The sequence below is a fragment of the Saccopteryx leptura genome, chromosome 3 (genome assembly GCF_036850995.1).
Source record: "Saccopteryx leptura isolate mSacLep1 chromosome 3, mSacLep1_pri_phased_curated, whole genome shotgun sequence".
In the NCBI taxonomy this organism is placed as follows: domain Eukaryota; kingdom Metazoa; phylum Chordata; class Mammalia; order Chiroptera; family Emballonuridae; genus Saccopteryx; species Saccopteryx leptura.
Genome location: NC_089505.1, coordinates 128156006 through 128180876, shown reverse-complemented (window position 1 = coordinate 128180876; position 24871 = coordinate 128156006). Strand labels below are relative to the sequence as shown.

At 50.7% G+C, this 24871-nt stretch overlaps 1 protein-coding gene across 2 annotated transcripts; it reads left to right on the top strand.

Annotated features, from left to right (window-relative positions):
• The first annotated feature begins 117 nt into the window (after positions 1-117).
• CYB5RL (cytochrome b5 reductase like) lies at positions 118-24738 on the top strand. Of its 2 annotated transcripts, XM_066376362.1 has the most exons (8): positions 118-161; positions 4508-4789; positions 5992-6140; positions 8895-8982; positions 12664-12768; positions 14148-14177; positions 16379-16582; positions 20929-24738. In XM_066376362.1, exons 2-8 carry the CDS (start codon positions 4595-4597, stop codon positions 21130-21132), a joined length of 975 nt encoding a protein of 324 aa, XP_066232459.1. In that variant the 5' UTR covers positions 118-161; positions 4508-4594; the 3' UTR covers positions 21133-24738. The 2 variants fall into 2 exon arrangements, with proteins under 2 accessions (XP_066232459.1, XP_066232460.1); XM_066376363.1 differs by lacking the exon at positions 14148-14177 and having other exon boundaries at positions 20929-24737.
• Positions 24739-24871: the final 133 nt, after the last annotated feature.

Genomic DNA, 24871 nt, shown 5'->3' with positions numbered 1-24871 from the left:
CGCTAAAGCTTGTCTCGTGAGTGGCAACCACTTGAGCCAATAAAAGTCAGGGCATCCTCGTCTTGCACCACCCCGCAGACCGTTCTCATTTTCTCATACGTGGGATTCGGAAGGAGGGCGGGAACCTGAAGGATTCTCACGGGAGAAGCGCAGGCGTGTGGGTGAGTGGTCGCGATTGGGACTGGGACGGGGATAGGAGAACGCCTGGGCTTCAAGTCTGAACTCGGGCAACCTGGACCGCTAACGAACAGTTGCAGTTTAGCCAAGGCACTTTCCTCTGAGCCCCAGTGTCCCTTAGCTGTAAAAACAGGGATTAAAGCGCGTAAGCTAGCGCACCTGTATAGCGCCCGGGACCTAGTGGGTGCGCTGTAAGTTTCCTTTCTTGTCCATCCACTTCGCTCAGCTGCGGCACTTTTACGGTGTCCCCCCTCTAAGCCTGAGAGTGGCTCTGTCTACACCAGCGCCACGACTTGTACTGCACGCGCTCTTCCCCAACACTGAGAGTGAGTTACTTTCCTCCCTTTTCCTCGGGATTTACCTTTCCACCTCCTGGAAGCAGATGGAGTGATGGAGGCCTTCCTTTGCTCGTAGAGCAACACCTGTTTGTCAGATGTCCAATGTGTGTTAGGTACAGTGCTGAGCATTTTGTTTGCGTTCGTGAATAAAATGGATGTGCGTTGTAGAGCGTGCAGTTTGGTGGGAGAAACAAAAGCCAGTAAGAAACAAGTAATTGCAACACCACACACACATACTTCCTATCCCTTTCCCATTTTTTTTCTCTTTAGCATTTAACACAAACATACTATATGTTTTCCATTTTGATCTTTAATGACTTTCTCCTACTAGAATGCGAGCTCTGTGAGTGCAGAGGTTTCTGTTTCTTCACTGATATATCCCCCTGCCCTGTGAACAGTGCTTGCCTGACCCATAGTGAATACATGTTTAGTGAATGAATACTAATAGAAGCAAACAGTGTACGTGATGGAGAATGAGAAAGAAGAGATTCAGGGAGGGCCTCTGAGGAGAGGTGACCTTTAAGCAATGCCTAAAAAGTGAGAGTCATCCAGGCAGAGACAACAACATTTGTCAAGGCATGGCTTAAACGTAGTACCTCTTAGACTGAAAAGGTAGGGACACAGGAGGCATGAACCAGTTCTTTAAAATTCATGACTTACATGTCCAGCTTCTCTACCAATTTCCAAAATATCAGAGAAAGTGGGATTATTAAAACGTGGAAAAGGTAAATTTAAGGCAAAGACTGATAGGAATAACCTTCACAATGTATAGCTGCTTCCAGTTAACAGGTTCCTTCACTTATCTCACTTTATTTTGCAAAAACTGCAAAGAGTAAGAATATACCATAAAGATGGGACCACACCTCATTCTCTCATATACATACCTGGCACATAACATACAATAAAAATGGGTCAAATTGATGTAACACGGTGCTAGGCCACAAGCTCTATGAAGGTAAAGCCCATGTCCTATTTGCCTCTGCTCTATCCCAACACCTAGCACTGTGACTGGCTTCCAAACCTTATTTATAAACTGAATGAACTCTCAGTATTCACTAGAGCCTTCCAAATGCCAGGCCTGTGCTTGGTGGTAGAATATATAAAACGAATAAGACACCATCTTGGCCCTCAAGGGTGTCCCAGTCTGCTAAGTATTCCCGAAATCAGAACCAGTAGTAGAACCAGGTTTTCTGATGCCAAACCTTTTCCTCTATAAGAGAGAGATTTATTGTACACAGAGAGACTGCCCTTTAAAATCAACGACAGTAAGTGGTAAGAAAATTTGGACAAAATCTGATCAGGAACAGCCTTAGGCAAGAAGATTAGATTCAATCCCGTAAGCAATGGGGAGCTGTTAGAAATTGCTGAGCAGGGGACTGGTGTCATCAGAGCTGGTGGCAGGTACACTGATGGATGGTGTAGACAGACAGGAAGCACCTCTTTTGGGCTCATGCGAAGCTCTAGTGTAAATGGATGTGGGAAGCAGGAAAAGATCTTAATGATTAGGATGCCTGGGAAGTGATTAGTAACCAAGAAACGGGACTTCTGGGTCTTCTGGACAACTTGGTGGTTTGCCCCTCTGCCCTTCCACAGACTTGGCCCACACTTCGATCCTAACATTTTATGCACAAGTGAAATTAGTGCCCTTGGAAGCCTCTGGGGTACCCATAAAAGTCAGTGACCATTTGGGAAATTGGACACCTATTCTGTGGAGCCCAGTGGCCAGGCACTGGGAATTAGAGATGAAGATACCCTCTCCCCTGCCCTCTAGAAGCATGAAATCTAGTGAGAAAGAGCACCAGGCTGGAAACATAAGAGACCTACATGTGCATACTAACCTCACCACTTCTGGCTTCCTGACCTGAACCTCTTTTCTTTTCTGTGAAATGAGAAAGAACATGAATTGAGTAAAACACTGCAAAGTGCATGGCATAGACTCTGGTTCAGTTAGTGACATCTATTCTTCTAATGGTTATTATTTGCTTAGTGGATGGCTCTTGTGCTAGGCCAGGAGCTCCTCCAGAGCAGAGACAAGTGTTACTCACCTCTGCATTCTAGCACCTCATTCAGGAGCACCTATTAGTAAGTGTCTGTGGCGGGAATGAATGGGAAGAGATCAAAGGCTGGAGCTTTTGGAGGTATGATATGTACATCAGATAATGTTCTCTGACATGAGACTTCCCCCTCAGTTTGACTCTCAGGCAAGAGGGAGAGAACACCCTCTTTCACTTTGATTTGCCTATAGAATTTTAAGTGAATAGTTTGCTAACAGGTCAGGTGATCAGATCTATTTCTATATAAACAGTGGATTTCCACACATAAATAAGGATAACCTTGATAAATTCCAAACTGTGGTCACAGAAACATCTCTAAATCATAGTCTTATAACTTCTTTTCCCTGAACTGTTTTTCAGACTATGTTTACCTAACAGCCCTGAAACCAAGCTCCACTTCCCTCCCTCCCTCCCTCCTTCCTTCCCTTCTTTCCCTTCCTTCCTTCCATGTAACACACATTTTAAAATATGCACTATGCTGTTTCATAAAATGAATAAAAAACAGGTCTCTGCCCTCAAGGAGATCACAGTCTCAAAAAAGAGGAAGACATGTAAACATATAGTTTTAGAATAGTGTGAAATGCTGCAAGGTAGAGATTCGTTCACTTGAAGAATACTTAGCACCTATGATGCCCAGGGCTGGACCAAGTGCATTAAGTGTTTGCAAGAAGGGGTGAAACCTAGCAGGCCTTCATAGAAGGTTCCAGCCTTCTGTTCTCTTTCTCTCTCCACTCCTCCCTTCCTTGGTGTCAGAACCTCCATCTCCAGACTCATGTACCTAGACCTGTTGAATCTACCTGAATAGCTGGATTTTGCTCTTCGATGCTCCATAGGCACTCAGCACACCTCAGACCAAACTTACCATTTCCCCCACTCCCTCTTTTCCCTAAAACTCAACTTCTCTTGAGCCCACTGTCCACCCAGCGATCCAAGCCAGACACCTGAATGTCCCCTCACCCTCTCCATCCCCTTACTCCCTCACCTCCCATCTAGCCAGTCTCTGTGTCCTATTAATTCCCTCTTCAGTTTTTCTCAGTTGGCCGCTGGGCTGTCATTCTTTCTGAAGCCCCTCTGATCTAGGTCCTCACCACCCCTCACCTCCTAGACCATCATAATCTCCTCCTGTTTTCATGTTATTGAGGAACAACATGTTCTGAAACCAGACAGACCAGAATTAAAATCCCAGTGCCACCATCTTAGGATCTTTGTGGCCTTGGGTAACTTATTAAACCTCTCCAGATCCGTTTTCCTGTATATAATGACCTCTAGTATTAGCCTTGTAAAGATTAAATGAGATGCAACAATTTGGTGGGTGAGTCACCAACAATGCTGAGTGAAAGAAACCAGATACAGAGGAAGATATGTGATTCTGTCTAGGTTAAAAAATCATTCATACGATGTATAAAGGTGAAAACTGGGCAGAGCTGAACTGTAAAGGCTAGGGCTGCAAACAAAGGAGACAAAACTAAGACAAGCAAGGGAATGATTACATCGAAAGTCAAGATGGTTACAGGGGTGGGTTGTGTGATCAGGAAGGGACACATATAAGCGGCCTCTGGGATGCTGGCAGCGTGTTTTTACTTAACTGAGTGGTAGCTACAAAGGTGTTCTTTGATAACATTTAAATATCTTTTCTAATTATTAAATTATACATACACTTTATCATTTAAAATGTTTTTAAAATTCAACAAGATTTTCTATGTAAAGTGCTTAATGCAGCAGTCAGAGCACAGGAAAAGGCCAGGAAACCTTGGCTGCCAGTTCTGATTGTTATGTCCTGTTTGCCTGCCTTCCCCGCTAGGCCCCAGAGCTCAGGGTGGGTTCATCCCTGTCCTCAGTGCTCACACGGAGCATGGCGCCCGCAAGCCTTGGGGAGGATGGGAGGAATAGAGGTGACTAGAGTGTAACCACATGCTTTCCCTCTCCCGAACTGGCAAGGGGATGGGCCTGGGCCCATGACCTCGCAGAGCCAGGCCTGCTCTGGGAAGAGCACCAGTGTCCCTCCCAGGCTGCTCCAGCTCTCCGATGATGGATGAGAGGGAAGAGGACGACGAGGAGGAAGCCTGGCTGCAGCTTCGGCCTGTGGAGCCCCTGCCCTCCCAGTGCTGCGGCAGTGGCTGCTGCCCCTGTGTGTTCGACCTCTATCACCGAGACCTGGCAAGGTGGGAGGCAGCCCGAGCCAGCAGGGACAGAAGCCTACTAAGAGGGAAGGAGTCACAGGTGAGGGAGGGCGGCTCCTCTGACGAGGGCCAGGGTGCAGCACCTACTGGCCTTGGCCCTGCACGGTGGACCTGCTCAGGAGGGTTTTCCCTGACTATACACAGAGAAAAAGGAATGCTTATTGGAAGTTTGGGGATCCAGGTTCAAAGCCTAGTCCTGAGCTAGGTGTGAGGGTGGTTCCAGGAGTGAATTAAATGTGGGCATTTCATAGGAGATCTAGGAGTTATGGCATACAGAGAAGACTTCCTGGAGGAGGTGAGGGTGGGGTGGACTGTTGAAGGCACTGGGCTGAGACTTAGAACACATGAATTTGAGTCCCTGCTCATGGTGTGACCTTATACAAGTAAGTTACTGCCACCCAGGACTTAGTTTTCCCACATGTAAAATAAGGATATTAGATTAGATAACCATTAAGGTTACATCAGTTTCTTTTTATTTTTTAAGTGAGAGGAGGGGAGATAGACAGACTCCCACATGCGCCCCAACTGGGATCCACCCATAGCCCCTGTCTGGGGATGATGTTCAAATCAGCTGAGCTATCCTCAGCACCTGGGGCTAATGCTCAAACCAATCGAGCCACTGGCTGCAAGAAGGGAACAGAGAGAAGGGGAAGGGGAAGAGAAACATATGGTCACTTCTTATGTGTGCTCTGACTGGGGATCAAACCTGGGATGTCCACACACCAGGCCGATGCTCAATCCACTGAGCAAACTGGCCAGGGCCAAGGTCTCACCAACTTCTAAATTTTGATAATCCAGGGTTGAAAGATGGGTGGGCCATTCATACATTGGAGATGAGTATTCTGGGCAGAGGACCCAGATTAAGCAAATAAAAGCACACAGGTAGGAGGCAGCAAGGTGTTCTTGGGAGGAAGGAGAAGAGTCTGGCCTCTGATGCATAGGAGGTAAAATGAGGCCTGAGAGTCATCCACAGGGCCCTTGAGTGTCCAGCTGAGTAGCCTGCAGTTTCCTTGGGGCTGAGAGGAGTCATGGAAGGCTTAGGAGCGGGGTGAGCTCAGTATAAATTGCTCTAGCATTGTTAGATCAAAGTGTGAAAGGGAAGTAAGGTGGGGCTACTATGTTATAGCAGAAAACTTACCAGCCCGGATAGCCTCTCATTGGGGAAAGTGAGAAGGATGCTTGTGGCTGCTTGCATTTCTCTTGAGCCCCAGAGTCTAGCTGTTGGATGTTTTCCTGTTGCAGAGCTGTCCCTCCAAACTGAACCCGGAGACATTCCTGGCCTTTTGCATCAGCACCATGGACAAGCTCACTAAGGATACCTACCGTGTCCGGTTTGCACTACCTGGGAACAGCCAGCTCGGCCTGTGGCCTGGCCAGCACCTCATCCTACGGTACACTCGGGTAGCGGGAGGGTTAGAGCTTCGCAGCCCTGCTTTGCCATTTGCTAACTGTGTGACCTAGGGCAGCTACTTAACCCCCACTAGTCATCTTCAAATAGACAGAGGGGTGCATGACTCACAGCATTCTTGGGATTGAACGGAGAGAATGCATTTTCATAATAAATAACAATAATAGTGTACACTTTTTTTTTTCCTGAAGCTAGAAACGGGGAGAGACAGTCAGACAGACTCCCGCATGTGCCCGACCGGGATCCACCCGGCACGCCCACCAGGGGGCGACGCTCTGCCCACCAGGGGGCAATGCTCTGCCCCTCCGGGGCGTCGCTCTGTTGCGACTAGAGCCACTCCAGCGCCTGGGGCAGAAGCCAAGGAGCCATCCCCAGCGCCCGGGCCGTCTTTGCTCCAATGGAGCCTCGGCTGCGGGAGGGGAAGAGAGAGACAGAGAGGAAGGAGAGGGGGAGGGGTGGAGAAGCAGATGGGCGCTTCTCCTGGGTGCCCTGGCTGGGAATCGAACCCGGGACTTCTGCACGCCAGGCCGACGCTCTACCACTGAGCCAACCAGCCAGGGCCAATAGCATACACTTTTTAGCACATATTATCCAAGGCACAGTTCTGTGTACTTATACATATGAACTCATTTAATTCTCACAAAATCCTGTGTGATAGGTACTGTTAGCATACCCGAGAAGAAACTGAAGTCATAGAGGTTTAGTAACTTATCTAAGGTAACGTAGTTAGGAAATATTGGAGCCAGGATTTGAAGGCAGGTAGTGTAGCTCTAGAGTCTGTGCTGTTAACCTAATATGATTAACCCCAGTTGATAGAAGGGACATTGTCATGGAGAATAAAGGACTTGCCCAGTATCACACAGCTAAGTTGTGGAGCCAGGATTCAAACTCAGATAGCCCAGCTCCTGAGTGACACTCTTAACCACTCCTCTGAAATTCCTTCTTCCTCCCAGCCTCCTTGTGTACTCTCCTCCTGCCTCAGTCCCCACCTTCGCCTGCCCAGGGACAAGACCCTTGGGGACCTCCAGATGGAGGCCTCTGCCGGGCAGCTGACTCTGTAGGTATGAGGCTCAGCAGAGAGCTCTGAGCTGCAGACGTGGCTATGGAATCAGTGGCATAAGCCTGGATGGCATTTAGGAGCATGTGGCATGAAAAGAGGGAATGGCGGCATCATAATGCTGGCTACTCTAGCATTTACAGTATTGGGAAGAGGAGGAGGAGCCAGCAGAGGAGACAGCAGGTGCAGCTAGGGGAGAACCAGCAGAGAGCATATCACTGGTCACACTCTGGCCTCTTGCCTTGCACTGACCCCTGGTGTTTGTGTCCCGCTTGTTCTGGTCTGTGGCTGGTGGTCCTTAAAGCTCGCCATTCCAATGGATGGGCCACAGGACAGGTCACAGCCTCATGCAGCCAACCATACATAAATCAGGAACTCCCTCCCTGTCCTCCACCCTCACTGCTACTCCGGTGACATTCCTAACACATGGAGCTAACCATGTCACTCCCTGTTCCAACACCTCCTGCTGCTCCGTGGCGCCTCGCCAGTGGTGTCCCAGCCAGGCTCCAGGTCCCTTCCCCACCGAGTTCTTCTCCCCCTGCTGCACATTGGCCCCTTGTTCCAGCCTCAGGACCCCTCACCAGCTCCTGCCCTACATTATCCTCCCTCTGAGTTTTTGCCCGGGTTATTCCCCTGCCTGCCCCCGTTCTCACCTGTCATTGACCTGCTCATCCTTTCAACGCCAGCTCCAGGAGGCCTCCTGAGGCCCCGGTCCCCCGAGGAGAGGGCTTGCTCCTTCTGCAGCCTGTCAGTTTTGCCTCCCGTAGTCAGTGTGCCCATGCTTTTTGCATCCAAGCCATGTCATGTTTTGTTTGTTATTTACTCATTTGTTCCACAAGCATTTATTGAATATTTCTGGTCAGTTCCCCTGCTTATGATGCATTAGGACAGGTTTGGTTTTTTTACCTCTTTGCATTGTAGGACTCGAAACGGGTGGTTAGGTGCTTCTGGGAAGTCTGAGTAGTGGTGAGGAATTTGGCTCTGCAGTCAGACAGAGTTACAGGTGAATTCTAGCTGTGTGACCTTGGGCAAGTGGCTTTCCTCTTCTTAGCATTGGTTTCTTCATTTGGGTTATTTTTTTTCAATTAAGTAAGTAATGCATATAATATGCTTGGTGTATAGTAGGCATTTAAGACAAAGCCGCTATTACTTATGATGATGATGCCACCTCCTTGTTGACATTGTGGAGAGGATTTGTGTGTGGGGTCGGGCTTTGGACTAGGGCACTTTGAGGATCCTTCCAATTCTCGCGATCCCTTTACGTGGTAGTAAGTGTATAATAAACAACTTGTTAAAAACAGTTGTTTTTATCTTTATCATTCTGTGGCTGAGAGGAGGTCAGGAAGAAACCACAGTGATGCCCAAAAACAGTTCACATTATCAGTGTACTTCTTGAAGCATGTTCCCATTTGTAATCCCAGTGGAACTACACAACAGGGACAAAGGTGGCTGACCCCATCTTATACAAGGGGCCACTGAGGGACTAATGACCTGCCCAGGCACTCACGGCAGTAGGGGCACACAGTGCTCTTTTTTCTTGCTCCGTCTTGCTTGTCCCTCAGTGAGGACCACGAGGGTTGACCAGACCCCACCTTCACTTTCACCAGCCTGTCAGACTAGATACCTCTAAGGGTTTTTTGAGACAGACTGACTGCTTGACTGAGTGCTTCTCTTTCCTAGAGGGATAGTAGATGGCTTAGAAATTCAGAGAGCCTATACGCCCATCAGCCCTGTGAATGCAGAAGGATACTTTGAAGTTTTAATCAAGGTGAGCTGACTCACATACTTGTCTAAGAGGCTGTGGACTGGGGCCCTCATTTGCTGGCTTGATTGGGATGGGGCAGTTCCCACTGATGTGGGGAAAACCAGTGTTCACATGGAAGGAGGCTGGCTTACAGGAAGAGAGTGGACAGTGAGGAAGGTCTTCTCCCATCTCTTTTACTGGTTGACCACCAACAGAGGGCTTATTCCTGACACTTTTTTTTTTTTTTGGTACTTTTCCGAAGTGGTGGGGAGAGCGTGACAGACTCCCGCATGCGCCCTACCAGGATCCACCGGGCATGCCCACCAGGGGATGGTGCTCGGCCCCTCTGGGGCATTGCTCCATTGCAACCAGAGCCATTCTAGCACCTGAGGCGGAGGCCATGAAGTTGTCCTCAGTGCCCAGACCAACTTTGCTCCAATGGAGCCTTGGCTGCAGAGGGGAAGAGAGAGATAGAGAAGAAGGAGAGGGGTAAGGGTGGAGAAGCAGACGGGCACTTCTCCTGTGTGCCCTGGCCGGGAATTGAATCCAAGACTTCCACACTCCAGGCTGACGCTCTACTGCTGAGCCAACTGGCCAGGGCCTGACACATCTTATGACAAGGAGGCTCAGACTGAGATAGTTAAAGCTACTTTTTCTCCTTTTCTTGCCTATCAATAGAGAGTGAGCACTGAACCAGGGGGAAGGGGTCAAGCTGCCCAGCACCTATTGTGTGCTAGGCGTGGGGGTCCAGATACATCTGGCATGGTGTCTGTCCTGAGAGGAGCAGCCTGGAACAGTACAACGTGATAGGCACCATGTCAGGAGGCCCCGTCCAACTCAGGGTGCTGGAGCTGTGGGAAGGCAGGCCGGGCTTCCTAGAGGATGTGTGTTTAAGTAAAGGACTGGGACCAGAAGAGAGATGGAGGAGGAAGCTCTGGGTGCTGGAACAACATGTACACTGGTAAAGGAGGCCAGATTGGGGAACTGTTTGTCATTTGTCCTGGATTGGAAGGGGGTGTGGAGGACCTTGTGGACCAAATTAACCTGAGGTCATCTCTCGGGAAGGTGGGCAGGGGCCAGGGCATGAGACTTGGGCCTTCAAGGAGGAGTAGAAATTGGCAGTGGCAGGGAATGGCACTCAGGCCAAGGGGACAGATAACCAAAGGCAAGGAGGGGTGAGGCAGAACCGGGCCTTTGGGAACTCTTCCCAGTCTGAGTGGCAGGCGGAGAGGTACATGTGGGGGCAGCCACGGTGGGGAGGGAGTTGGCAGAGATGAGGTGAATGAAATGGGTCAGGGACAAAGTACCCCAGAGACCCAAAGAATAGGCACCAAATGTATAAGAAGTCACGAGGGTCCAATTATGTAGAAAAAATAATTAGGTGGAACCACATGAAATTGCTGATACTCTAATATTTTTGACTCACAGAAACAGCAGATTCACATGGGTCATATAGCTCCAAGTCATCATTTCCCACATAGAATCCTAGGAAACACCAGTGTTTAAGAATAGCTTTCACATCCTTTTATCTCCCTTGGAGGACAGGAATTATCCCCATTTCATTGGTAAGAAAAATGAGGCCCCAGGAGGACCCGAGGCTCCACAGCTGGTAAGAGGCCTGGCTGGTGGTGAGCCCAGGCTTCCTGACTCCAAGACCCCAGCGCTGTCTCGGGCGCCCGCCTTCCCTGCCTGCCTGCAAAGCCCGAGTGTTTACTCCCTCACACATAAGCTTGGAAGGGATCCCTTCTGCACACAACTGTTTGTCTGGGAGATTCCACAAATCCTCTCCAAATGGCCCGCTTCCCCACGCTGCTCGTCTGGGTGTGTTTCTGTGGAAAGGGTAAGCCTGGAGACAGTCTCCCAGCTGCAGTACTGATTCTGTCCTCGTCTACCGGAAAGCCTCCCTTTAGAGGGATGCTTCATTATCCCTGGGCTGCTGGCTGGGAGGAGCTGGAAATGTCTTTGCAAACTGGGAAGGCTGACGGGGTTTTTTTTTTTAGCTTACCCTCCCTGGTAGATAGGAAGGAGGAACTCCCATTTCTCGGGCACCTTCTGGGCACCAGGCACTGATTCTGGCTCTTTCTTTTCATTATTTTGTTTCAACCTCATAACCCACCCTACAGAGTAGACCCTATTATCCCCATTTTACAGATGAAGAAGCTGATGCTCAGAGAGATGTCGTTGTCCTAAGGCCTCTTGAATAATATAACAAAAGTTCAGTGTCAGTCCTATTCAACAAGTGTCAGTGAGCCAGGCTCTGTGTGGACTGTGCCTCCCCTGACAGTGGGGCCAAAGAACAAGCTATGCTCTGAGACACAGCCTCCAGCAAGTTGGGAGAACTGTAGCCCCACCCAGATCTCTCCCCGGTGAGCCGAGGACTACCCTTGCTTTATGCACATGGTGCCCAAGGAAGTTGGGGACGGTACTAGAGGTGACTGTGGGTGCTTAAAAGCATGTCTGGTGACCAAAGCCTGGTCTGGTTATAATCTCATTCCAAACACCCTTCCGGTCCTGTCATTCAGTGCTTTCCTCTCTTCCCCACCTACAGCGTCTACTTGCTGTTACCAGCATGTGCCCTGGGCTGCCTACCCCTGACCATACTGTGCCTGATGCTCAGAATCCTCTCTCCCTCCTGCTCCTATTCCCAGTGAATTTGATCTTACCCAGGCTTCAAGGTCCAACTCAAATGCCTCCTCTGCCTCTCCAGGAAGCTATCCTTGATCCTCTCCTTTGGAAGTGACTGTACCTCCTTAGTGTTCTCCCAGCACTTTATCCTTCCCATGGAGTATTAGATAGTCTCTACCTTGAGTATGTCTGAGACTCAGGTTCCTCCTAGGTTCTGAGCTCCTTAGAGGGAGAGCCTGAATCTGATTGATTCACTCACTCATCCATTCATTCATCCGTTTATTAAGTCTTTTCCATGGTTCAGGCACTGGCTGCCTTCATAGACCCTCAGGTCCGGCTGTCTCCCCTGGAGCCTCAGTGTGGTGCCAGGCATAGAGTGGGCAGGCCGCAAGAAATGTAGACTTCCCTCTCCCAGTAGAGGACTCTCCTCCATATCCTTCATTTTTCTCATCCAGCCAGGAATGCAGAGATTTCAAATGAGTGGTTTACAAACTGACTTGAGCCCATAAATACAGTATAGTTGGTTTTGGCCTGTACAGTGTTTTAAAATTTTGAATTAATTACTGGCATTTCAAAAATGGGGGATTTTACATAAGAATATTAATTTGCTGCTCCTATGGAAAATCAGATCTGGCATCGTTGGCCCCACAAACTATGTACTATAACTTACAGTGTGGCTTCTTCCTTTAGAAGGAACGTTCACTCCCCAGGTTACCTCAATCCCCATCGTTCCCTACTGTCCTCTGATACAGAGACTGTTAGTTGTCATTAATCATCTCATACCCAGTTCGTCACTCGGTTATGTTACCTATGTGGGCTCTTAGTTATTTGTGGCTGAGACCTCTGGCGGTCCTATGGATTCTCATCTCAGCCTCACCATTTCCCTTCTGTGTAAGCTTCTCAGTCTCGTCTGAAATTGGGAATGACAGTACCAAGTCTGTGGGATGACTAGGAGGATTAAAGGAGATAACACATATAAAACACTTAGCATTGCAGAAAGGGCTCCACGTTCATGGACGGTGTGGTCTGCATTGGCAGCATGTGGCTGTCCCAACGAGGTCTTCCTGTGTTTGCTCCCAGTGCTACCAGACTGGGCTGATGTCCCGGTATGTTGAGTCCTGGAGAGCGGGAGACACGGCTTTCTGGCGAGGACCTTTTGGAGGCTTCTTCTACAAACCCAACCAGGTCAGTGCCAGCACACTGAGTGCTCAGGAGACCCTACCAGCTTCACTCAGGCTCCAGGCCGTAGAATCTCACTGTGCCCTTCTTCCTGGAGCCCACACCCAAGCCTAAAAGTATCCTTGGGGTTGGGCATGGGAGGAGATGGAATATGCACTAAGAAACCAAATTGCCTGCTCGTGCTCTAGAACTATCCATGGCGGACTGCCCATTGCTTAGAAAATTCAGACTCTTATACTTCAGACTCATGTACTTGGTATTTAAGGTCCCTCTCCTATCTCACCCTCAGATACCTTTCCAGATTCAAATTCCAGTTACGAGATGATAGAGACTGCCCCCTAAATATGTATGTCCCAAGGCTCATTGCTTGGGAGGTGACTGCTCCCCAGCCTGCAGTGCTCTTCTCCGCATCTTTATGCTGTTCAGAGCCTTCCCTGACGTCCCCAGGAAGAACGAGAAAGCTCTCATCAATTGGTCCATATCTGGAAAGCAGTTTGGCAGCGTGAAGCGTCTGAGTGTTAGTTGTCGTTAATCATCTCATAGCCAGGTCGTCACTCAGTTATGTTACCTGTGTGGGCCCTTAGTTATTTGTGGTTGAGACCTCCGTAGTTAAGGCTGGAGGTCCTATGGAATATTTGACCCAGTAATTCCACTTCTGGATGTCTACCCTATGGAAAGAATGCAAAATGCCTACTCTCTTGCACACACTTATTGCAGCTTTGCTTATCATAGTGAGAAATTGGAGACAACTGAATATTCAACAACAGGGGAACAGTTAAGTACCCAGGGTTACAGGTACTTAAAAGAATATTATCCTGGATTTTAAAATTATGTTTGTAAGTGATATTATATGTTTATGTTATAAGATCAAGTGACAAGCACTAGGTACAAAACTACATGAACAATAGGCTGGGAAACTGAGTTAAAATGCACAGAAAGTATGAAAAGAATATCCAATGAAATGATAGCAGCTCTGGGTGATGAAATAATGGGTGATTCTTAATTTCTTCGTTATACTTTCCAAACTATCCACAGTGAACACCTATTACCTTTATAATTAGGAAAACAGCCAAACAAAAACAAATGGAAAAGAATGAATCATTCTTTTCTATTCTTTTTATTTTAGAATAGCTTTTATTGTTTTTCTTTTTCTTATTACAAATGCAATACATGTTCATTACCAAAAAAAATCAGTAGCTACAGAGAGGCAATAAGAAGAAAATAAAGAACACCTGCAAGCGTCTCCCCAGACATTAGCCTTCCTACCTTGGCCTGTATCCTTCCAAACACTCTTCCCTGCATGGGACACAAAGAAGTGTGCGCACATGTGTCAGGCTCTGATTTTAGAACTTACTGTGTAGTAACTCATTTATTCCTCCCAACAGCTCCTAGGTACTCCTGCCCTCATTTTACAGGTAAGGGGTGTACATACATTAGTATTTCCTAGTAGTAACCAGTCTCAGCCTTGCATTTTAATGGGGCATGTCCCCGTGTCCCCTAGGCCCTTGAGAGCAGGAACTAGGGATTTCTGTTTCCTCCCAACTTTGAGGTGCTCCTGATGAAGGCTCTCTTGATCCTCCTTTCCGGGTGCCAGCTCCCCTGCATCCACAGAACGCCGCTGGCAAGCCCCTGCATTTCCTAGCTAAGGAGGTGGCAGGGCCTAGCAGTGAGGAAGAGGTGGGATGTCCTCCACTGACCCTTGGCCCCTGAAACTGCAGCCAGACTTGGTTCTGCTCCTCTGAGGTGGCTAGGGTCCTCTTCCCTGCGCTGTCTTGCTGTTCTGCAGCTGTCTTCATTGCAGATGGACATCAAGTTAGCTAAGAGGACTGAAAAATTAACATCTACCTGTGCATTCTTCTACAGACATTCACCTAGGGCCAGGCCCATGCTGGACCCTGGGGGCCTGAGATGGGTCAGACATGTTAGGTTTGGGTTCAGGGTCCTTTAAATCAAGGTCCCTTTAAAACTCAAATTCTTCTCACCCAACTTCCCACTAGGGCAACATCTTCATTAATTAAGCGTCTCCCCCACCCAACCTCCCCCTCCTCTTAAGCAACTCCCCCCACTCTGGGAAGTTTCTGGGAAATGTCCTTGGGACAAGGCCATCAGGAGGGACCTGAGGGTTGGGAAAGGGAGACAGTCTGTGACCAAAGGCAACAAACCAAGATATGCTGATGTGGGCATGTCCAGGTGCACCCACCCCCATGCCAGCAAATGTCTGCAGCAACTCCTTGATCAGACACCCCCTTCCTGCAGCTCTCCACTGATGCTACTAGGGCCTCAGCCCGTCTGTTTCACAGATGCATAAGTAAACTTCTTATAAAACTCAACAGGTCTGTGTATCCCTCCTTCAGCTGACCTAATGAGATAAGGCCCCTGGCCCCCAGAAGCGCACAGTTTGATGGAAAGACACAGGCAGATGCCGACAACACAGCGTGGCCAGGGTTGGGAGGCAGGTTGCACAGAGGGCTATGGGAAAGCAAGGAAGGACCCCGCACCTGTCCCTGGCTCAGGGAAGCTTCCCGGAGGAGAAGCTGAGCAGCAGTGGGAGGAGGAGGAGGAGGAAGAGGTGGAGGAGGAGGAGGAGGAGGAGGAGCATGCAGGCTGAAGACGGGAAGGCTGGGAGAACAGGAACACCAGGCTGGATGGCGAGGCGGCAGTACGGGCTCAGAAAAGGGAAGGAATCTAGCCGTTAAGCCTCAGGCTCCACCAGACATCTCATTTAATCCTCACAATTCTGTGATAGGTGCTGTTATGGGAGTTGCTGTTATTTTTTTTTTTTACCAGTGAAGAATCAGGTTCAGAGAGGTGAAAGAATTGGCCCGAATCACATGGCTAGGGATGTATACCCCGATCGGTATGACCCCTGGTACTTCAGGCAGTGTTTCCTGCAGTGATGTCTGCAGTGGCTGTCAGTAAAGCTAGCGAAAACCCAGACTGCATTCACAGAGGCACTAACCTTTAAGGCACTGACCAGAAAGAGGATTGCCCTCTTTAAGAGGCCTGGAGCCAGGAAATGGGTTCAGTGAGGAAGGGATGATGGAACCGAAGGTGGAAAGCCAGTTTTATTACATGGCTTTTCTGTGTACAGTGTCTCAGTTAGTCTAGAGTAGAGCAGTCTCAGGTTTCCAAGCCAGCGCCCTCAGATCTCTGCAGGGCTTGCCCTGGGACAGAGCAGCAGCCCAGAGGGCAGGGCTGGGATGCAGGCCGTGGGCAAGGCTTTGCTGAGAGCAGGTTTCAGTGGGATGTGAGGTGGGAAGACCTCCCTGGCAAGGGGACTAGTCCATAGTAGAGCGAACTGACTTGACAGGTAATGGGTTACCTGTCAGCAGAGTCCTGTGGGGGTGCTTCAGAAGGAAAACAAACCACTTGTAGCATCGGCTACACCCTTATGTCCCTTTTTGGCCCCTAGATTCCATGACTTCTGTTACACAGACCTCCCAAGCTGTAGATTTTGACAAGCAAGGATGGTTTCCCGGAGGCGGTAGAGAGGGACACTGGATGGATGAGCAGCAGGAAGAGCAGAGCCCTTGTTCAGGCCAGCCCGAGAAAAGGCCAGGAGGTGGGTGAGGAGCCTCCCCTGCCCACCCTGTCACACACCCATCCTGTTCCCCAGTACGGTGAGCTGCTTATGCTGGCTGCGGGCACCGGCCTGGCCCCCATGGTTCCCATCCTGCACAGCATCACAGACAATGCGGATGACGAGACCTTTGTCACCCTGGTTGGCTGCTTCAAGACCTTTGAGGGCATCTACCTGAAAACCTTCCTGCAGGAGCAGGCCCATTTCTGGAACATCCGCACCTTCTTTGTACTCAGCCAGGTAAGCCCAGGGTGCTGGGTGGTGACTTCCTTCCCTGGCTGAGTGAGACTCTGCGCTACCTTTGCCCCTGTCCTGAGGACCTGCTGTGGCCTCTGTGCTCTGAGCTGTAATAATAATCCCTGCCACTGGTGGCGTCCCACCGTGTGCCTGGCGAGGAAGGCAGGCAGTCGTGTTCATTATGTAGATGAGGAAACATGCTCAGAATGGTGACTGCGCCAGCCAGGGCCATGCTGCTAGACGGGGTGAAGCCTGGGTTTGAGCTGGCACTCTCATTCTGACTCCAGAGCTCCAGCACTCACCCATCGTGCTTTGCTACCTGCTGCCCTCCCTCTGGCATTGTCGGCTGTGTGGTCTGGGAGCCTGGCTGTGGAGGCAGAGCCAGGCCACAGAGTCCTCTAGGCTGTGATAAGCTCCCGGAGGCAGGAACCGCCTGTCTGGATCACCACACTGTCCTCAGTGCTTAGCCCAGAATAGCCACTCCCGCCATCAGCTGGTGGAGCAAACTGGATCCGAGTTCACCACATTGCTTAGTGTTCCTACCGCATACTCTGCCCTGCCAGGGAGGGAAGTTGCTTTCCCCCTCTGGGCTGCAGATAGTCTAGCTGGAAGTGACCCCCCCCCCCGGCTCCCCACCCCCTCTGCCCGCAGGCCTTCCCCGCCCACCCCTCTGGGCCGTGGCATGGGGGACGCATCATGCCCCTTATCTGGAGCCAGGCCCTCAGCTCTCTTTGCTTACTGCCTTCCCCTCGCCTGTAGCTTCATTTCTCTTCCCTGCACCCCCTGGGTCGGGGTGCCCTGCTGGTGCCTCCTCCTATTCTCTGTTGCTCAAGGTCAGCCTCATTGCCCTGTACTGTGGACCACCCTTGTCATCAGTTTCCTCTTTGAGACCCTCGACATTGTGGCTGGGTGGGGTGTTGGGAAGCTGGGTTTCCCTTCCCAATGCCAGAAGTGCTGGGATCCCCCGTGGCCAGGGTCTGCTGGCAGTCCATCAGGAGGGTCATGCTTAGTGAACACTAGTAGCAGCAGCAGTGCCCGGGACGGGAGAAAGAAGCAGAAGGCTAGTGCAGCCTGAGGGAGGGTGGGGGGCGGGAAGGACCACTGTGGCCTGGCAGCACCCTCGGCCCTGCCTGAGGCCTGGTCACGGAAGGTGGGAGGTGGCGCAGGGAGCTGGCACCTGGCAGAGTCGGCCCAGCTTCCTTTTTCCCAGCCACTGCCAGGTGCCCAATACGAACATGAAGATGACCTGCTCGCTGTCCCCCAGGTACTCACCTGTCTGTGGGGAAGTTGCCACAGGGACGGCTGACAATGGCTGCCCTTCATTGAGTGCTTTCTCTGGGCCTGGCACTGTTCTAAGCATTTTATGTGTGTTAACCCCCCACCACAATCTTAGCTTTGTACTGCCGTCACACCCACTGTACAAATGTGGAAACTGAGGCACAGGAAATTTAAGAACCTTGCTTAAGGTAACAGCGAGTTGGTGGAGAGCTGGGTGTGAATCCTGGTGGTCTTACTCCAGAGGCCCTGCTCTTACTGCTCATCAGTATAAGGATGGGTGCTGCCGAGGGTGTTCCGGATGCTGCAGCAAGCAGGGAGGGCTTCACAGAGGAGATGGCACCTGAGCCTGGGCTTGCAGGTAGAGTTCGAGTCCACCAGCAATAGAGGGCCTTTGGCCCTGGGCTGGGGCTGGGATGATGCGAGTGGCCTGGGCTGGGGCAGGCAAGTAGACTGGCCATCCGTGGCCGGGGCGATGGAGTGAGAGGTACTCCTACCCTTCCGTGCCCCCTTTGCTCAGGATGCCCCCTCTTCGGCCTGGCCGCACCAGCCAGTGACAGCTGGAATTTCAGGCGTCTCCCTGCTCTAGCCACCCCCTATTGATTTGTGCTTCACCTTGCAGCCGGAAGGGCAGCTCTGACCACCCCATTGCCCACTTCTAGCCTTTCCCTGGCTCCCTACTGCTCTCAGGACCACGCCCGAGTCCTCACGGCTATGCCAGTCCGCGGAGGCCTTGTCTCCCACAGGCTGTCCTGTGTCACTGGTCTGCTGTGGTTGCAAGCGCTCTGTGCTTTTCTGGCTGCCGGGCCTTGCTCTCCAGCACTCCCCTTGCCAGAGCACTTTCCCCCCTTCCTCACCTAACGCCTACTCAGCCCTCATATCTCTGCTGAGGTGTAATTCCATTCGGGAAGCTTCCCCTGAGCCGCAGGCTGGTGTAGATGTTTCTGCTGTCATAGCTGGGGCTCTCCTCCTTCACGCACCCACGTGCTGTAAGCGCCATTTACCCGTCTGGTCCCCACCTACGCAGTAACCAGACCCAGCACACCTCTTCCTGCAAAATCACTGAACTGGCCTGAAGGAATCTGGCAGTGGGGAGGAGAGGTGAGGCCAGTGGTCCCTGCCGTCCAGGGTGCATAGGGTGTGTCAGAGCCTGCAGGTTGCTGGAAAGATCCAGATAATCAGAGGATCCCCTGTGGGCACCACAGTGCTATGCTCCGAGGGCCCTGGGGTCACACAGACTGTGAGGTGGCTACATGGCCCTGTGAGTGCACCTGGGATGAGAGGTCTGCACTCATGGGGCGTCTGCCAGGGTATCTCCATCACCCACACTCATCACAGCAGCTCAGAGAGGTCCCTGTCATTCAACTAGGATAAGGCAGCAAAACCCAGATGCCAGCCCCACCCCCCTCTCCTTCCTGCCTCTGCTTAGCCCCAGGAAATAGGAGCTCACAGGACAGGGGCTGCAGAGGTCTGAATAGTCCTATTCTATTGGGGGTTTTGTTTGGGGTGCTGGTTACATGAGTTCTTCTCTTTGTTAAAGGTCTTCAAACTATGTATACTTAGTGATTTCTACAATTTTCTATTCATGTCATACTTTGATAAAATGTTTACTTAAAAGAAATTCCTCCAAGTCAGCTGGTGGTGGAGCTTTTCTTTTGTGACCCTGAGGCTGAAAGTCACAGTCTGAGTCTAAAAGCCCAGAGGGGACAGGCCTGGGTCCCTCAGGCACTGTGCAGCCCCACACTACCTTTAACCCAGTGGTAGTCCACCTGGTCCCTACTGCCCACTAGTGGGCGTTCCAGCTTTCATGGTGGGCGGTAGTGGAGCAGCCAAAGTATAAATAAAAAGATAGATTTAACTATAGTAAGTTGTTTTATAAAGATTTGTTCTGCCAAACTTAGCGAAAATCCGACATAAAGTACTTGGTAAGTAATTATTATTATATGCTTTAACTTGCTGTAACTCTGCTTTATAAATTTTATCAAGTAAAGTTACTTCCCTACTTTATAAATCACCATTACTGTGGAACCGGTGGGCAGTTAGAAAATTTTACTACTAACAGAGATACAAAAGTGGGCGGTAGATATAAAAAGGTTGACTACCCCTGCTCTAGCCTTTCTCTGTGAGAGAAATTATTTTTTTATTTTATTTGTTTATTTTTTTACAGAGACAGAGAGTGAGTCAGAGAGAGGGATAGACAGGGACAGACAGGAACGGAGAAAGATGAGAAGCATCAATCATTAGTTTTTCGTTGCACATTGCGACACCTTAGTTGTTCATGGACTGCCTTCTCATATGTGCCTTGACCGCGGGCCTTCAGCAGACTGAGTAACCCCTTGCTGGAGCCAGCGACCTTGGGTTCAAGATGGTGGGCTTTTTGCTCTAACCAGATGAACCCGCGCTCAAGCTGGCAACCTCGGGGTCTCGAACCTGGGTCCTCTGCATCCCAGTCTGACGCTCCACCTACTGCGCCACCGCCTGGTCAGGCTCTGTGAGAGAAATAGACCGTTCTCCTGCTCTGGTACACACGGCCAGGAGGAGGCGGGGAGCCTTGCTTGTTAGAGCAGCTGCCCTTTCCCCAGCGCCTAGCACAGCGCTAGGCACGGAGTGACCCCTCAGTAAATCTTGGTAACTCAACAAGTTAATTGAAACCTTAAAACAAATGAGCAAAAGTTATGATGGGTCTAGGCAACCTTGGAAAGATGCTCAGAGACCCACAGTAATGCAGAGGAAACCTTCCCTCTATGGCGACAGGTACAGTGGCCCCCAAGAGGCAGAGAGGAACGATGGGGCCTGAGCACCAGTCCTGCCCCGGCCCCTGCTTCCTTGTGTGCCCTGGGCAGCATCCCTGCTCCCCACGCCTCCCTTGTTGTGGGAGGGTAACCACCTACCCACAGCTGGTGGTGAGGGTGCCGAGTCCCAGCATTAGCAAGTCCCTGGCCCATGGTAGGGCTAGGTGAAGATTGCCTTCCCACCCCCTCTGCTCAGTTTCTTCATTAGGCAAAGAGTTGGCTGTGTAAACTCTGAGGGCCCCCCTCATGCTGTAGTCATCCCACTGTCTCTCATCATCCCAGGAGACCTCCCTGGAGCAGCTTCCCTGGAGTTACCGGGAGAAGACCCGCTTTGGCCGCCTGGCCCAGGACCTGATTGAAGAGCTGGTTGGCTCCTGTCGGAGAAAGCCATTTGCATTGGTCTGTGGCTCGACCGAGTTTACCAAGGACATGGCCAGGTGCTTGCTGCGTGCAGGCCTGGCCGAGGACTCCTACTTTCTCTTCTAGGTCTGACCTCCCTCCCAAAGCCCAGGCCAGGGGCCTGCCAGTGTGACACAGGGAGTCGCACAGGCTGGAATCAGAAAATGTGGACAGAAGACCACTGCTGACTTGCCAGGTGATCTTGGATGGATGTCTTTACCTCTGTGCACCTGTTTCTCATCTACCCAGGAAGTCACTGACTCCCTCAGGCAGGCAGGCATCCTGCTGTGTGGAGGGAGGAGGGGCTGCAGGAGCCAGGGGAGAGGAGTCGCCAGCCTGGCAGTCAGGGAGGCCACCCTGGAGGGACCCTGGTCCAGGCCAAGCCCCAGAGTGAGTAGGAGTGGGCAGGAGAAGGGGCTAGAAGGGCTGCCCCGGTTCCTCAGATTAGAGGGCTTATGCGGGGCTCCTATCAGACCATGCCCTGTAATGTCTATTCCAAAGATTGGGTGGCCACAGAGCTGGCTCAGATCAGGTGTCCATTAAGTGTTCAGGTAGTGACCACAGGAGTGTCAGAGGCTCTGACGAGGAAGAATTTGCCTTATGTACCTCCAGTGCCAAGAGCCTAACACAGGAAGGTCTTGGGTTCTGTGACCTGACCACGTTCAAGGGAGGTGGGGCCTTGGACTACCTTTGTTCTGTACTGGCCCTGAGCCTTTCTTGCTGCCAATGGCTTCCCTCTCAGTCTCCCCTCCCTGGCTCAAGAAACCATCCCAGAGTCCTTTTTTCCAACAAAAGAGGCACAGACGCCCCTCCCTCCTGATGGCAGCCAGCTTAGCCCTCCCTTCAGTTCTGGTGCCCTGGTGACGGTTGCTATGGAGATCTAAAGATAGAGCAGGAGTCAGGAGACCTGGGTCCCTCTCCCTGCTCTGCCCACTGAATGGATGGTGATTCTGAATCCACCCACCTCTTCCTTCCACATCCCGCCCCCTCCATCCTGCAAGGGGCATGTCCTCCCCAGGGAAGCCAGCGCCCCTGGGCAGCGCGCTGCAGTTAATGAATTCTGCTTTTGACAGCCCGGCTCCAGTGCACTGCACCAGCTCAGGCTGGCTACAGGCAGTCCCAGAATCAGAATATTAAGTCATGGAATTCAGAATGAGAGAACCATACAATTCGAGAGTTAGAATTTTAGTCAAAGACTCCCAGTCCTCATCATATCGGAGATTAAAGTTCAGGTCTCCAGAAAGGATCCAGACGCATTATATCAACGGGGAAACCAATGGCCAATGAAGCGAACTGACCTGACCACGGTAAAACAGTTCACAGCAGGGCCAGCATTAGAAGCCAGTTCTCCTAGTGGCAGCCTGGTGTTCAGAGTTCTGTACCAGTGATTTTCAAATTGGGCTGCGCAGGACACGGGTTTCTGACACGGCGGCCGTGAAGGGAGGGCCAGATTGGGTTTCTAGGCCCCCTGCAACCAGAGCAGTCTCATTGTTGTCCCGTTTATATCTTGGGGCTTGGATTGATTTCCACTTGTGAATAAAGGGTTTCCTTGTACCGCCAAAAAGTTGCAACAAATCTGTGCTGAATCATATTTGGTAAATAATCATGACAAGCAGTTGGGGGTGGTACCAAAGATTTCAAACTATCATATGTTCACCGGCAGAATTCCGTGATCAGGTAGATGTGGGGAATGCTGAACGTGACCTTCACCAGGAATCATGTAGATGAGTATATTAAAGGCTTGGAAAGTCCAGTGGTAAAGATACTTTCATTTTGTTTAACCCAGAGTTTCCCAAGCTTGTTTAACTGTGGAACATTTTTGTCCACTAGATCTTTTGAGACTGGTGATCCATGGAATGTGCTTTGAGAAAGGCCGGTCTGTTGCAGAGCCTCCTTTCAGCAGAGTGTAGTGTGTGGGAAGGCCCTGCACTGAGTCAGAGGTCCCAGCAGGAACGGCGATCTCTTTTGGCCTCGCTTGTGACCTGGGCAAGACGCGTTTCCTCTCTCAGGACCTTGGGGATCCGGCCATCGTCCTCCACGTTCTCCTGCCCCTCAGTCAGTCCATCTCACTGGTTTTCCTCACGCTCGCAGATGCTCCTAGGACCCATTGTGAGCCAGAGTCTGTTCTAGGCACCGAGGAAGCAAGTGAAAGGCAGATGCAGTTCTAGTAAGCTCCCCTGGGAAGCTTGCAGCCCAAAAGGAGAGCAGGAATGAAACCAGTAATTCTGAAAGGGATGAGTGCTCTAGACAGGAAATACGGTGCTAGGAGAGTGGATGGCAAGGGGTTTGGGCCTAACAAGGAGAGGGCCAGGACACACCGCCACACTGAGGGTAGCGGCTTCAGAGGTAATGTCCTCACTCATAGGGGGTCCACAATTAAGAGGTGGGGAGTCTGGGGCAGTTCTTGTGTGTCTGTCTTTGTCCCCTCTTAGATATTTGATATTAGACAAGGCCACACAGTGGCCTGTAATGTCACCCCCCTCTTCCCCTCACTCCCTGAGGAATCTGCGACATGGACAGTGGTGGGGTCTGTTATCGTGGGACATTGGTAGGACCCCAGCCATACCCTTGGTGCCAAGATGCCAAAGGCTCATATCATCCGGAAACTTGAGAGCTCGGGGCTGGATGTTGTACCTCGCAGGCTCTGAGTGAACCAGGAGGAGAACTGGTGGGGGTTTGTGAGGGTGGACCTCTTTGAATCGGCAAGGAGGTTCCCATCAGCGGGCCCGAGCCGGCCATCTCTCCTGATCATGCCCCGCCACAGGTTGTGGGAAGTGTGCCATCAGGTGATGGCAGCGAAAATGACAGCTGCCTCAGTCCAGCCCTCGCCGAGCTTTGCCTGCACCACTCGGCCGCTCCCCTCATTGGTCTCCCAGCCTCCGGCCTCTCCCCCTACACCCCCATACTGACCAGACCGATTTTTTTTTTTATTAACATGAGATCTACCCTCTTAACACATTTTTAAGAGCACACTGCATTATTATTGACTTTAGGTACAGGCCTCCAGTGCTTATCAGACCACTTTTTCTAATACCACAACATTGAGCCTGTCACTCCCTTGCTTGAGATCCTCTGATGGCTCCCTGCGACCCTCAGGATGTAACCTCTCAGCTCTGTTTACCTTTCCAGACCTATTTTATGTCACTGACCCCTTCTGCCCCCAACTCTTATGTTGCAAACTTGCTCTCTTGTGTCAGTCATTCCCTTCACATTTGCTGCTTCCTCAGCGTGGGCCACCCTGCCATCCTCTGTCACCACTCGCCTTGACCTCCTTGTGTTTTAAGGGCTTGGCTCAGTGTCGCTTCCTCTCAGCCTAGATTGGTGAGCAGTCTTGTGCACTCTGTTCTTGCACCTCAGCCTGTCTTGTTTGCATGTGAGCACATCACAGGTCCCATGCCACAGCCTGCTCATTGTGTCCCCAGTGTGGGAGGGTGCTCCGTACTTCTGAATGTCAACCACCTGAATAATATACAACTAATATTCATGGAGTACTCTACAGATTGCGAAATGCTTTTTCATCTACTTCGAAGTGTGTAATTCCAATTTACTGATGAGGAAACTAAACTTCCGAGACTTGAAGCAATTCTCCAAGGTCATGTATAGGTACACAAATTTCAACATGCTGTAATTGTTTATACTGGTTACATGTGACACATGAGTGCACCAGGAGATGTGTATAACGATTTTCATTGCTGCACTGTTTGAAATAGCAAAGAATAAAAAGCACTTTAGCTGTCCATCAGTAAGAGAATGGAGAGTGAACTGTTCTATAGAGATTCGTGCAGTGGAATACCATATAGCAGTTAAAATGAATGAACCAGGCCCT

What these genes read in the sequence shown, in the direction of transcription:
- CYB5RL (XM_066376362.1), top strand. Translation starts at nt 4,595, where the DNA reads ATGATGGATGAGAGGGAAGAGGACGACGAGGAGGAAGCCTGGCTGCAG. An exon ending in TAAGAGGGAAGGAGTCACAG is followed by an intron (nt 4,790 to 5,991) that starts GTGAGGGAGGGC and finishes TTCCTGTTGCAG; the next exon opens with AGCTGTCCCTCCAAACTGAA. An exon ending in CCTTCTTTGTACTCAGCCAG is followed by an intron (nt 16,583 to 20,928) that starts GTAAGCCCAGGG and finishes TCATCATCCCAG; the next exon opens with GAGACCTCCCTGGAGCAGCT.